Source organism: Nothoprocta perdicaria, unplaced genomic scaffold, assembly GCF_003342845.1.
Source record: "Nothoprocta perdicaria isolate Ctin4 unplaced genomic scaffold, notPer1 scaffold_18, whole genome shotgun sequence".
Taxonomy (NCBI): Eukaryota; Metazoa; Chordata; class Aves; order Tinamiformes; family Tinamidae; genus Nothoprocta; species Nothoprocta perdicaria.
In genome coordinates this window covers 2,299,779-2,314,280 of record NW_020454982.1, presented here as the reverse complement: position 1 = coordinate 2,314,280, position 14,502 = coordinate 2,299,779, and the positions used below count along the sequence as shown (strand labels likewise).

The 14,502-nt window shown below is 33.7% G+C and overlaps 1 protein-coding gene across 2 annotated transcripts in view; it reads right to left on the bottom strand.

Moving 5' to 3' along the window:
- Positions 1–14,502, bottom strand: part of CDH8 (cadherin 8) — a 107,088-nt gene that overhangs the window by 48,251 nt on the left and 44,335 nt on the right. The window contains exons 3-4 of one of the 2 annotated variants that reach the window (XM_026036514.1): positions 13,239–13,358; positions 3,008–3,175 (exon numbers count right to left, since the gene is read on the bottom strand). In XM_026036514.1, coding sequence (XP_025892299.1) covers positions 3,008–3,175; positions 13,239–13,358 — 288 coding nt within the window. Of the gene's footprint in view, positions 1–3,007; positions 3,176–6,727; positions 6,839–13,238; positions 13,359–14,502 lie in introns of those variants that run through there. The other variant, XM_026036512.1, reaches the window with a different exon arrangement.

The following is a 14,502-nucleotide window of genomic DNA, read 5'->3' as shown; positions in this document are numbered from 1 at the left end:
CACAAGCTCTCTAATGATATATGCTCCATACATGGGAATACCCAGTACACCTTATGCAAATATTTTTTTTCCACTACTGTATAACCTGTCTCCTGCTTGCAGGGAGGCTCATTGCTGCCAAACATAAAATATTAAGCTACTTCGAACACAGAAAATATGAAATGCATAATCCACTGTAAGACACTGTTGAACATACCTTTATATTTATAGCCTTGCAATCTATTTTCAATAACATCCAGTTATGAAACTTTGGCTTTTATCTGCAGCAAATCATCAGATACTAAAAACATGCCTTTTACACTTTCAGATCTTTAATTTATTATTAGAGATAATTTGGAGATCATCAAGATTCCTCAAGGATACTCATAATGGCTCACAAACAATGAGCAGACAAAGTAATCAAATGCCTCAGGAGGATAAATTATGGGTTCATAATTTATACTGCTGTCCACACTTTGTGGTTTGACTCTCCAGACACAGTTGATTGCATTTTTAGATTGGTGTTTTTCTCTCAGATTTATTAAGATAGTTTCCAAAATACTTGAAAAAATGTTTTTATTATGATGCAGCTGACTTTTTATAAAAGTACTCCTGAGAATTATCAATTGTCTTGTTGAGGTGTTTATAGGTCAGAGCAGACCAAACATCTACATTAAACATCTTTGAAAAGCCCAAGTTTTGACAGACATGCACAGTTCTTTTCAATAATCCTATCATAAACCGTTGGGTTAAAAATTTCAATGACTTATAAAATGCCTCTAAAATGACTTCAGAGAGATCACAGAAGTAGTGAAAGTTCATCTTTTTCATTTCTAAAACCCAAGAGGCTCTTTGAAATCTAACCATAAATATACATTTCTGTTCTACCTGGAAACAATATACCGATAAAACACCCTGCTTTTTGAGTTCATTATGATTTATTGTGAAAGCAGCATGTATTACATCTTATAAATTTCTATTTCTACTGGTTAGGTTCTATTGTAAGTTTTATCCATTCTTACTTTAACAGGCAAACCACGTTTTAACAATGTAAAAAATGTTAAGGAGTTGAGCAACTATTGTGTAAGTTTTGAAGCATGATTCATCTGAAATGTTAGGCAGAATGCTGTGAACATGTGTTCTTAAAATGCAGAATTTGTAGCAGTACCCAGTTATGATACTTACTATGGCACAATCTCATTAAAATGCAATATAGAGGTAATACAAATATTACGCTTTTTTTTTGTTCTAATGCAGTTATATAACAGTGTTATAGCAGGATAGTTACAACATACGCTAGCTGGAATGCTGTGCTAGAGTAAACCGGATATAACAAGGTTATAAACAAAATTGTCTCAAAGATAGCAAGTCACTCTGTTGAAGGAAAACTGGTCTTATTAGTCTAATTAATTTTTCACATAGCAAATATATTTCAGGGATTTGTGATGCTCTCTTCCTCATGCTATCCAGTTAACATGTCACTGTATCCCATCCAGGGAGGAACAGCTATGAGTAACCTGCACAGTAAAAATGCAGTTTTTCTTCATATGTATTCACTCCTTGGGCTTCCTCCTGAGACCTCCAGGGAATGTACCAATTAGTACCAGTTGTGTTGCTGATTTTCTCATCTGCTTACCTGTCTCCCAGGGCCCAGACAGACACCATCCGCTTGTTTCCTACTGGCAGGCAGGGGGTTTTTGACAAAGAAAGTGCTGATACAAGTACAAAAGCCAGGTAAGCTGGCAAAAGTAGATCTGTAGTCAGATTTAGAACTACTGTACATTACACGTATAAAAGAAATGTCTCTCTGCATTAGGGTGATATGGTTTAGCCAGGAGTCTCATCCATAGATGTTCGTATTGTTAAGGGAATTGTCATTGTACATTGAGAAACATTGCTGCACAAGTGCAAGTAACGTGGTGTGATATGAAGTCAAGAAGATATGCATTTCATCATATTTTATAACAAAAGAAACTCTTTTGTTGTGCATAGAGTGCTTATCTGCTAAAAACCTTACTAGGATGAGCTGGTAAAACACATTTTTTGGAAAACAAGCTCTTACATTGCTTATATACTTTATAGTTCTTCTCTATATGTGTTTATACATTCCTTTTCCAGAATATTGGAGAATATTTACCACATGCAGGGTAGTAGTACAAAACCTTTTCACTCTTTGTGGCTTCAAAAGAGGGCAAAAGTAAAACTTAAGTGATACATGTGCAAAAAAAGAATTAATTTTATCCTAGGTGCATAAGGAAAACTTATTAAAAAAACTGTTTATCAAAGATGGAAAATGATACAAAGTCTACATATAAACACTCTCCAAATCATTTAACAACTTTAGTTTTTCAGAATATGCTGGATAAAAAGATAGGTTTCTAATACTGCATCAGAAAACAACTCAGAAAATGCTCCAAATAATTGATCCAGTCATTATGTTCTTCCTTCAACTCTCTCCTTTTTGTCTTCATCTTTGAAAGAGAGTACAAAGCTTGTAGAGAAGCTCAGCAGGATACCAAATCATTTTAACCTAACCCAGCAAGATATCCATTGGAAGCACTGTAGTAAATATGGATTTTGAATTAAAGATTAACAATTAACTAGATTTAGACTTATTTTCTTTATTTTCCTCACTCATACCTAATTATTCAAATTCCTTTTATTTCTTTTATCAATTATATAACTCTTTGAGTGGTGGTGTCACTTGTCTGCATCTGAGAAGGAAGTGAGTATAAAAGCAACTAACACTTAAAACAATGGAAGTGAAAACAAAATTACCCAGACAAATGAAAAAAAAATCCTCAGTCCATTTTGGGCAGACAAAAGAGGGGTCACAAGGACATGTGCACACTGGTGTGGACATAACAGCCTCTTTCTCAAAGCTCTTAATGAGGCAGAGGACTGTTAATCTTTCTCTAACAGCAGCTATGTGTTTTTAAATTACATTATAAACCCAATCAGTAAAATGATAAAAAGGGGCTATATGATTTTCTTAGATGGGGCAATACATACACAGCACGTCACTTACTCTGTGCAAATTTAGGAGGATTGTCGTTCACATCAGTGAGCGTAATTGTCACCGTTGTAGTTCCAGAGAGTCCACCCATATGTCCTCCCATGTCCTTGGCTTGGATGACCACAAAATATTCTTCTTTGGCTTCTCTGTCCATGTTGGGAAGAGCTGTTTTAATTATAGCTACAAGTCAGGAGAGGGAGGAACAAAAGGAGAGAAAGAGGTGGTCAGGTACAGATCTAAATTCAGTTTTGTAGGTATAGCTATTCTTATAAATACAGATAAACTCTGTTATAAAAACTGAACTACTAAATGTCCAGTTGAATTTCCTCGTAATAGCAAGGATAAAAGAAAAAAAATGCAATTTTCAGAAAAGTATATTAAAGATCTAAGAAACCTATCTTCATGTAATCAAAAGTCTAATGACACTGTAGTCAAAAAAGAGAATTAATTAACCCATGATTTATTTGAACATTTTTTTTCTTGATAAACATTTTGGGTTTTGTCCTATCCTTCACAGAAATTAATTGCTTTTCCCACAGAATTAAAAATGGAAGATCATCTCATAGTAGATAGAATCTGCTAGCACTGTTAATTGCGCCTGTCATACTATTTTTTTTGAAATATTTTAAAAACAAAATCATTATTTAACCTGACCTTGTAGAGGAGGTACAAAAGAGAGGGTACAGATGCTTCCAAAAATCCTAAATCAAGTACCTAAACTTCTCCTTGAGAATAATAGCTTGTCTTTCAGAATCTAGTCACCAATAAAGAAAATTCCTACAGCCACTCCAATGCTTCTGGTAAGGCACCTTGTTGGAAAACAACCTCAGTAGGTTACTACCACCTATTTAGCTGGGTTAGAAATATTTTATGGAAAGTAGTAAAATTATTTATGGTATATCAAAATTAAAATGTCAGTGGGCTAGTAGAAAATTCTCTGTGAAGGATAGTCCAGTTAAAGATATGGGGCCAAATCCATTGCAAGCTCTTACAAATTTCATGGACATCTAACAGAATCAATAAAATTCTCTTTCCAGTACTTGTCCTAATGTATTATATACACATATATACAAAAAAATACAAACGTTTAATGGTAAATTTAATTCACGCTCATCATAGTACAGCATGGTAATGTCCACTAAAATAATAATAATAATAATGAAACTAAAGCAATCCAACAAAACCTTCTACATCTGGAAAATATCCCTAGATGTTAAATTGAAGAATAGGCTTTTTTTTTTCCCTTTTAATCCTGCTTTTGAACCATATTTTTAACAAAATCATCTGTCCGTAAAAAGAGAGCACAAAGTTCAAGTTCATGAATTATCCCACTGGTAAGTGAAGTGTAAGAGTGCCAAGGAAAATCAAATCCACCATTGCACTGTTTTTTTTTTTTTTATTATTATTTTATTTTTTTTAACCATGGTGCTTGAGGGTTCTTCTGAGACAAAAAGTGTCTCTTCACAGAGGTCTGTACTTACAGAGCTAAAGGACATTGTACAGACATACATTGACAGTAACTCCCAAGCCTTTAGAAATCTTTAGAAAGTAAGAACTTCATTTCAAATTGTGCATTCAGCAAGAACAGCCCAATTCACACCCTGGATCATAAATACCTGTTCATGTGCTGGATCATACATTTCATTAGTTTTCAGTATATATTTTGTTAAAAATTGCAAGTATTTTGTTGGATACTAATCAATACTTCTTTCAAATAAAATATATAAATGTTTATTTTTCAATCAGGACTAGTCCAGCCATGGAGACTTCAAATAGCTCTTTTTCTTTTACCTAGCTTGGTTCCTATTAAACAACAGTGAGCTCCTTTAAAAAGATGCTCTTTAGCTAAATCACCTAGTTTATCTAATTCACATATTCATGGCAAATAAAGAAACATTTCTATTCTCTTTCATTACTACAAATTAAGTTAAATAGAAATTAGAGACCATTTTTAAGATCATAATATTGAGAATCTAACCAGACATCCTCTTCTTGTTGGAGTACAGAACAAAGTTAAGAATAAGGTGGTATAAGACATTTAGAAGAAAAAAAAAAAAAAATCAGATACTTGCTATGTAAACCACTAAACACAATGCGATGGCAATCTTGTATCCTCTAATTTTGGAAATAATTTCCCTAAAATATTATGAGTTATTGTCTTCTATATTTGAAAATTTTACAGACTACAAGTTCAGACAAAAAAGCAGGCTCTGCCTTATGTTTGTTGCCATCAAGCCAAATTAATTACTACTATAGGTTCTGAAGGTTTTTATACATCCGATACAATCAAATTGCAAGTTTATTGTTACCAGGCTACGTTCAGTACCTTCAAAAGAGTAAACAGAGTAAGAACAAATAGGGTAAGAACACGATTAGTCTTCAAAACAATCTAAACAAATTGGACAGTCTATAAAAGGGTGGCGCAACTCAGTGGGCAAATATTGAAGTATTTTGTGCGGGTGAAACAATTAACTTTGTAATGACAGGAGATGACTCACAAGACCAAAACGAATGTGGAGTCAAAATGAGATGTTAAAAATACTCAAATATTTTCTGGGAATGTATTAGGTAGTATCTTAAAGCTGAAGGTGGAACTGTATGCCTAGTTTTACATATCAGGATGGATCAGGATGTCCAAAGCAGCAAGTATAACAGCAGAAAGCCAGTAACGAAATATTTGGGCCTCAAATATGAATCACAAGATAGGTTTAAACCACAACAAAGGACATTTAGGTAAAACATTAGGGGAATAACTTTTCAGGAGGAAAGTAAGTTCAGAAAGAGAAGGCTGCCTGCAGGATTTATAGTATTTCATTAACTGGAAGATTTTAAGAAAAGGTTAGGCAAATATTTGTCAAGAATGTAGACCTGGTATTGTTTTGGAGCAAGGATACTTACTACATACTCACTTCAGGTCTCTTACATCCATATTAACAAAAGGCTTCATTCTCCATGTATTTTAAGAGTATTTCAGCAAACCTTAGCCCTGTGAAAACCCTCAAAGGACTTTTAGTAGAACCAGTGAACAGATATCTGCATCATAATTTGGTTAATATGCTCTGACTGAAGCTGGAAACATGAGGAAATGGGTTGGAAAGCAAAGAAATCAAGGGGAAACATCCCTCTTCAAAGAATGAAACCATTTCCTATGCTGGATGTTCCTTCTTTTCTTTCTTTTCTTTCTTTTCTTTCTTTTCTTTCTTTTCTTTTTTTTTTTTTTAAGCTGAGTTGCTTTTCCTAAACAGCTATTGGTGTCACACTGCTCAATAGCAAATAAAACAGCTGCAAAATGGGATTTACTTTTACAGTGGTTCTAAATGCACACACTGAGCAATTTACACAATCTGCCTCACAACTTGAATCAGTTAAAATGCACCCCTCTGGACTACTTTCAAAAACCTATTTGGAAGAATATACACTGTCTCATGCTGAAAGACATCAGGGGAAAAGGAGCAATGTGTCATAGGCTGTAGCCAATGCAGAGAAAGAAGAGAAGCAGGACAGCAGGAATAAAGATTTGTTTTTCACTTTTCATTTTCCGCTCTATTTTTTCTAAGGATCCCTTTATGGTAACACTACACATAATAATAATTGAGAACATAGAACAAAACCAAGAAAGCACTATGCAAAACTGGAATTTCACCCCGAAGAGCCTTTCTTAACTACCTCATTCATCTCACACATTTTGATGAAGATTTTCTGCTATTTAAACTTGCATGCTTTGGAACTTACCTTTCTTCATTCTGGAAGAACTAAGTAATTGCTTTGATCTACCTCCAGTGCTAAAACCTTGGTGGAGATTCTTATTAAATATAACAGTCATTTAGGGGCCACTCTCCTGAAAAGTCAATCTTGTAATTTCCTTAGAGAGCCACAAGATGCATTTTTTTGTATCCTCATGAAGTGCACTGATTTCAGTGATGCTTTAGCAGTACATTACAACAAATGTTCACTTGGAGACCTCTGGAAAACCTGCACCATAATTCCTAAAAAAAAAAGGAATAGATCGCTGCAAACTTTCTTGAAAATTAAAGAAGTCTAATCCTCTGAAGAGCTGGTACAAGCATATGAATTCACTATTTCTTAATTCAATTCACCCTTCACAAAAAAAAATGATAATAATATTAATAAAAGCTATCATTTATCCCCACTTCTAACTTGGTTTTAACGTTTCTGAATTTTTATTTTAATAAGAAAAGAGAAAGATCTGCTGTCTCTATCTAGATTGGCTAACTTTCTAAAAAGTTATCAATTACAGGAACATCCAAGCTACATTCAGATGTAGATATATTTCAAATAAAAACCATTAGCCGCAGTAAAAATAATTACTAGGACATTAAATACTATGTTACATAAGAACATTTGGAGTGATTCTTTGCCTTTTTTTACTCTTAAGAAAAAGAGACCAACAACGTGCATGCTTTGTCATCAGGTTTATTTTTAAGTTTATAAGGCAGATGACAATGCTTGCTCCCCTGTCAAACAAAGAGATGAAGGTGATGAAGGTCAAATATTGCTGTAATAAATCTCACTTCTTGTGAATCCTACAATCTGCTGTATCTTATTTTTCATCCTGTATTACTTCCATTTGTGTTTTGTTTGTTTCTTTGTTTGATTTTTCTGACCAGGCTTTCATTTTCAAGTAGATTTTGCAAGTTTCCCAATGTATATAAAGATCACCTCTGTTTCATGACTTATATCACTCTTGTAGGCTATCTAATAAGATTTATAACATCTATTACAACATTGTCTTTTCATTCAGATGAACTTCTCTATGGGTTTTATTATATAGGAAAAAGCTGTCATCTATGGTTACCAATCAGGCCTTTTTCCCCTGGGAGCAAGATTTCACAGCATAGAGTAAGGATCTCCTCACACTAACTGAGAATGGATGCAGTAAATAAGCACTTATATAATGCACCGCATTTATAAACCTGCTACCTTAGAACTGTACTTCTACTGATCCCCTAATATATATAATTACATTGGACACTGTGCGGAGTGGCTCTGGATACTTTTAGAAATGTTCTCCAAATCTAGCTCTGTAGTTCAAATTCCTCTCTCTACTTCAGTCCATTGAAGTGCAACATTATTTAATGCAGATATGTAGCCCCTTTCTTACTTAACATAAGGAAAATGTCATCTATTTCCTACCCAATGTAAATTATTAGGACTCCTTCCAACATACCACACATACCCCTTTGACTTATTATCCATATTGATAATGTGATATCCAAATGATAGCTCTTGTCCCAAGCAGTTTTCAACTCCATCACCAACTCCAGAGGTGCTGGAGCCTATTTCACTTCACTAGCAGTGATGATAGTGCTCTCCATGCCACATAAATTTATCCTACGCTTCTGCATCCACTTTTGCTCAGGAAGCAAAGCTAGAGTTCACACAAATCATTTGTTATGACACAACCACGTCCACTCATCTCAGTTCATATATTCTAAAGCTATTTCAGTTAAAAATTAGCTAACTGCAACTAAATCTGCAGTAATTGACAGAGCCATCACAGCAACGGCAGTTGACAGAACGAGCTAGAAAGCACTAGTTCAACGTTGGTTCTGATTGATGTAGAATATGTTCTTCCTCTACACTAATCCCACTAGGGTTTGAACTTCAACTCTTTGGAAATTGAGCCATTTAGAAGGACTTTGAGGAACATTACTTAGTTCTTTTCATAAGTTCATTATTTTCCACTTATAGTGGGCACATTACTTCTTCCATTAAAAGTGTTTCCCCATCTCTCTCTCTCTCTAGTCTGAAAATGCTACTTTGTCATTTTATCATGACTAACTACAGACAGAGTCCTCATGACTCTCTTCTATTAGCACCTCTCAAATATTTGTACAGATTTTTCATATCCTCCTTTAATCACCTCTTATCTAGTTTATACAAATTAAGTTCAATCAATCCCCCATTATATGTCATATTCCTTAGTCTATCTTACCTTAGCTATTCGGCTTTGAACTTTCTTCAGGATTTCAGTAGTCTTTGATGATGATGGGTCTCATCAGTACAATATAAAATAGTTTGAGGGCAGTCTGAGTTATTATTGATGGTCAGAATTATGAATAAATTGGGAATTAACAACTTGATACACAAAATAGTTCGCAACATCACAAAGGTGTCTGTAACTGAAAGGTTACTGTAATTTATCTTGTTATATTTGTTTTTTCCTTTTTTTCTGCTGTGCTATATTTCAAGGTCTAGATGTCTGAGGATAATAAAGACTGTAAATTAAAAGAGAAGATTTGATACTGCCTTCTGTGGAGAGCCATCCTTCCTAAGCTTAATCATTTTAGAGTTAACTACTCATTTCATGATTTCAGAAGCACAAGGTATCTCATATGCAACAGTTGGGTCCAGAGGGGGACAAATACCCAATCATTTAGAGCTCTGATGAACAAAGCACATGCAATTTCACCTGGAAATTAATGATGAGATATTTTTGCAGAGATATAGAAAAACATCAATTATTCATTCTCCAAGGAAATATCTATATTCTATTAGAAGACTGCTAAGTTTTCTAGATCTTCTGACTCTTCTATTTTCATCTCAGATTTATTGACTCAAACTTCGGCCATTGTACTCTGTGACCTTATACAAGATGGCAGCTTTAAAAAAATTGATTTCTATACACATACGGTAAAAGTTTATGATTGAATAATAGAACAAGTTTTCCAACTGAGTAAGATATTTGGCTTAATTTGTCTTGCACATGTAACTGTATTCATGTGTATCTGCAAGAGTGATATTACTTAAATAAGTTCATATGAAATGTAAATAAGACACAGCTGAAAAATCTATTTTCTCTGCCATTCCTGTACTGTAGAACACAGTCACTTCATATTAGGTTTCATTATGATAATCTTATTTTAAAGCTGACAGTCAAGATTTAATATCCTTGAAAAACCTTAAAAGTGAGAACTATAGCTACTTTTAGCAGCTTCAAGAAATCCCTTCTCCCAGCATTTTGATTGTCTGTATTTGGATTGTGGGAAAATACATACAACTTATACACCTCTATAAACAATATACACATGATTGTTCAGCAAATCTGCTATCAGTCGGTCAATCTAAATTTCTCCTTAATTTTTAAAAACAAATCTAATAAAAGGCAAGCCAGTTGGCCATACAGGGTTGAAGTTAGACTTTTAATACTCTCCTATGATTAAAGGAAAACCTACATAGTTTTAATGCTGTTGCTTTACCATATTCTATTCCTTAAAGTAGTGATAGCGTTTGGGGAAAAGGACAAGTCTAGATGTAATATTTGTGTTCAGCACCAATTCAGTTTCAAATATATTGGAAAGATTTTCTATATAGAAATGACACATGACAATGTAACTATAGAGCAACTCTACTTGAAGGATGACATTCATTTTTCTTTTGCTTTTGACAAGATAGTATTCTATGTAGCTCTTCTCATTTAGCTTGTAACTATACTATTTGAACATCTTTCACATATTAAAAGTTTCAATGAGGTTCCTTAGTACTATATACAAATGTGTAAATAATGTGTTTTTCTAGTAGGAAAAAAAAAAATTAGGCATGACAGCCCACATTGCTAAGACTAGATAAATATACTAAAAAATCAAACATCAGCCTTGTTTCTATCTGCTTTGGACATTTTGTTTTGTAAAAATGCATATTCCACTCTATCCATTTGTGTTAACAACCATACTAATCAACTTATAAAGCCACTAAACTAATGTGCATGTTCTATGTGTCACTACCTCTAAAAAGTGAAATACACACAAGCTACTGGAAAATTGTAGCTATCTTAATATATTACTTTTTGAAGCTGTATGTAACTACTCACAAGACTCTCTAGGGAATGTAATAAACTCTATGACATCTTTGTTCCAAAATTCTTGTATTACCAAGGAAATCTGCTGCAGACATCTTTACATTTTTCTGAAATCAACACCTTTCTCAGAAGATCTACAACGTTTTTCACCTTTTATAATGTATAACTGCATTTCCTACAGGAATACTTACATCTGGTTTGCTTAACTATTAGATTTTGTGCAAGTTTCTAGTTTCTATATTCCTGCCAACAAATTTATGCTAGAAGCCTCTATATGATTTGACATTTAAGATGTCTAATAAGCTTCTCGAAGTGAATAACAAAGACAAGAATGAATTCAGCAAATTTGAAAATATCATGCATTATAAATAATAGATAAAATCATCTGATATCATAGAAACAGCTGCATACTCTAAACTTAGAGTAGGCCTATGCTGTTCTGTAATGACTATACAAGTAATACTCTACACTACAAATGAGGCCATTACATATAGAGGACACAGAGAGAGGATGACCCCAGTAAACAAACTCATTCAGCTGTATTGCTTTACAGAAGACTGTAATATCTCCCCTACATAGTTCTAGAAAAAGTGGGAATCAGAAACCACTTATTCAATCAGAAGCAGTTCCATATTATAGAAAACACAAATTCAAGAACTGTGGAAAAGCCACAGTTGAATTTTTTTAGGATTAAATTCTTTTTAGAAACTAACATGCTGCTTTCATGCTAACTGAACTGCTGCTCAAAAGGGAAAAAAAAAGATAACTAGAAACGAAAGTAGGAGGGAAAATTTAGGGTTAGTCAAACAGGGGAAAAATCATGATTTTCAGGTTCATGAAAAACCTTTGGAGTTTTCTCTAGCTTTTGAGATAAAGGAAATCATTTTCCTAGTTAATGGTTCAGTGGATTAAGCATACAATTTTAAACACAATACAGATAATAAACCTGAGTCAAATTAAAATGTTGCTTTTTCCTTTTTTTAATTTTGGAATATTTTGTTTAAGACTATTCTGTGCGAAAGAAATGAAAAATCTCTCTAGGTGGGGGAAACACTAAGCTACTACGTAAAAGTATATGATAACAGCTAAGGACCATATGTTCTTTATGAACTCCCCTTGTAGGCACTGTCACTTTTCTTGGTTCCTACTCTAATCTATCCTCAGATTAATGCTGTATTTTATATGGCATATTTTCCAGTGGTTTACTCAAGCTCAGTTCAAGCATTTTTAGTTTCTATAACTCTACTGCGTTGCTATAAAAAATAAAAATAAAAATAAAAAAGTCTTGAAGTTCAGTCTTAAAGGTATCACTCCTCAGATACATGAAGCATAAATTAAAAAAAAAATGAATTACATTCCAGAGTCTGCTTTCATAATCAGACAGTTTTCCATTAAGCAAAGGAAAATACTTTGATGGAGCGATTCCGTACACTTTATCTAAGGTCTTTGAAAAATAAAGCATTTCTGGGAAAGCGACATAATACTTACCATACAACCTCACCAAATAAAAGAACTGTTGAACGCTGGTCAGAAAGTTTAGGAAACTAAAGTTTACTGTTGTCAGAAACATCCTTCAATAATTTCTCCTATTGTTTCTTTCGTAATTTTGTTAATCTGCATGAGGTTGAGATGTCTTTTCTCCTTTATGACAGCATAAATTCAGGTGATTTTAGTGTATTTCAGAATGAGTTACACTGCTAGAGACATCATAGCTATTTAACTTTCATAGATTAAAAGTAGCCTCTAGTAGCAGTTAAACAATATAAAAATAATAGCAAATCATTTTAAAGAACACTTCTTCAACAAAACTAAAAGGATTTGCTGCAAGTACAACATATGTATAACAAACAAAGAGGGAATGGATTTATTGATACTGCTTTCAGATGATTCACTCAAGGCATTAAAGTCACAGAGAAATAAAGACACCTTAAACGCATGCTAATAAAACTTCATACTTCTGAGTATCAATTTCTTTCTTTCCCCAAATCTTTTCAATCAAGAAGGAAAAAACATTTTTAATGAAAACACACAATATATTCACTAAAACTCCCAAGCCAAGCTGTACATTCTTTAACTGAATATACTATGGTCTCATATTGAAAACTGTATTACATTCATTAAATTCATCCAGCCAAGTGTTTCAATCCCTAATCAGTTGCAAATCACACAGCACTTTTAGTACCTCTAGTTCTGTTTCAGCAATTTCTGTAATACTAGTGTCACCATTACCTGCCTTATTGGTAATACAGGTTTTTCTTTGTCTTTTCATGATCACATTCTGATGGGATACAAATGAGGCATGCAATACAACTCAGTTATACTGAAAGATATCAATTTATGCTCCCTGCTTAAGTATATGATATGAAAAATGTAAGCGCACTTGTGTAAATACAACCCGGAGCTTCAGAATTCAGGGTCACCTACCTGTGTGAGGCTCAATAGAAAAGTAAGGCTGTCCTTCCAGAATGCTATAAACTAGCTTAGCACTGTTTCCATACACGGGATCATCTGCATCCGTTGCTGTTACTTTAGTAACAAAGGTGCCTAAATAAAAAGAATATATAAATAATTAATATTTAAACTCATACTAGAAATTTACACAACTGTTACTTATAAATATTTTGAAACCAAAAAAAAAAAAATCCTTGAAACTCTAAAAAAAAAAAGTGACGTTCATACAATAATAATAGAGGAAAAAACAGTACCAATAACTTAAAACATTACTTTTATGAAACAAAACATTTTCCTTAAAGATGATATATACCAGCAGACCAAATTTCTGGGTAAAGAAAAACCTTTTTGGTGGCTGTATTATTGAACATTTCTTTGTAGAACGCATTTAAAGCTACCTGATAGATCTATGCAGACTTCAAGCATTTGCAAAGATATCTTATCAAAGGGATATGAAATACAAGATTAATAATACAATACAATATGTTGCATTTAAGATTTGCAAAACCACATTTGAAAGAACCCTTCCAAGTCACAGCAACTGCATAGAAAAGAAATAATAGAAAGGATTCTTTTTCCTTCCCTTGGCTTCCAGCCATAATAAACGTTTGATGTGGCCAGAGTGACAGAGTCAGGGCAACATCTATTGTCTCTGGAACGACTCTCTGCCCATGGCCTGGCCACCCTCACACATTCTCTAGCCTGTCCAAAGGAAAAGACAACACTGAAAAAAAAAAAAAAAAAAATGCCCGTTTTACTTCTTGGCACAACATTCTGTTTATGTAACAAACGAAAATAAGTAAAATGAAGTAAGTTAACTGTGTTTTTTTTTTGATATTTTCAGAATATAAAGATTGCATTAACTAGGATAACAGTAAAGACCATCTATAAGGAGAGAGAGAGTAGGAAAGATTAGGAGTTGAACTATGTTTCTCATGAGCAGAGACGTCTTTAGAAAAGAATTACAGCACCCACCAAAATACTCCCCATTTCTAGGTGTGCTATTAAAAAGAACCTCCTCTTCCTTCTCATACTTCATTTGCTGAATCCAAATTACACCTTGCTTCAGGACAGGGACAGTAAACACAAGCAGAGGAGGCCCCTTGTCCTTTCCTTGCATCATCCTCTCTTTTATCCCTTCTTTGTACGGGCGTGCAGGGGAGGCTCACTGCTGCCATGGCTCTGGGCAGCATTGTGAATTATAGTATATGCAGATTAGTTGGGAAACATTTGCATA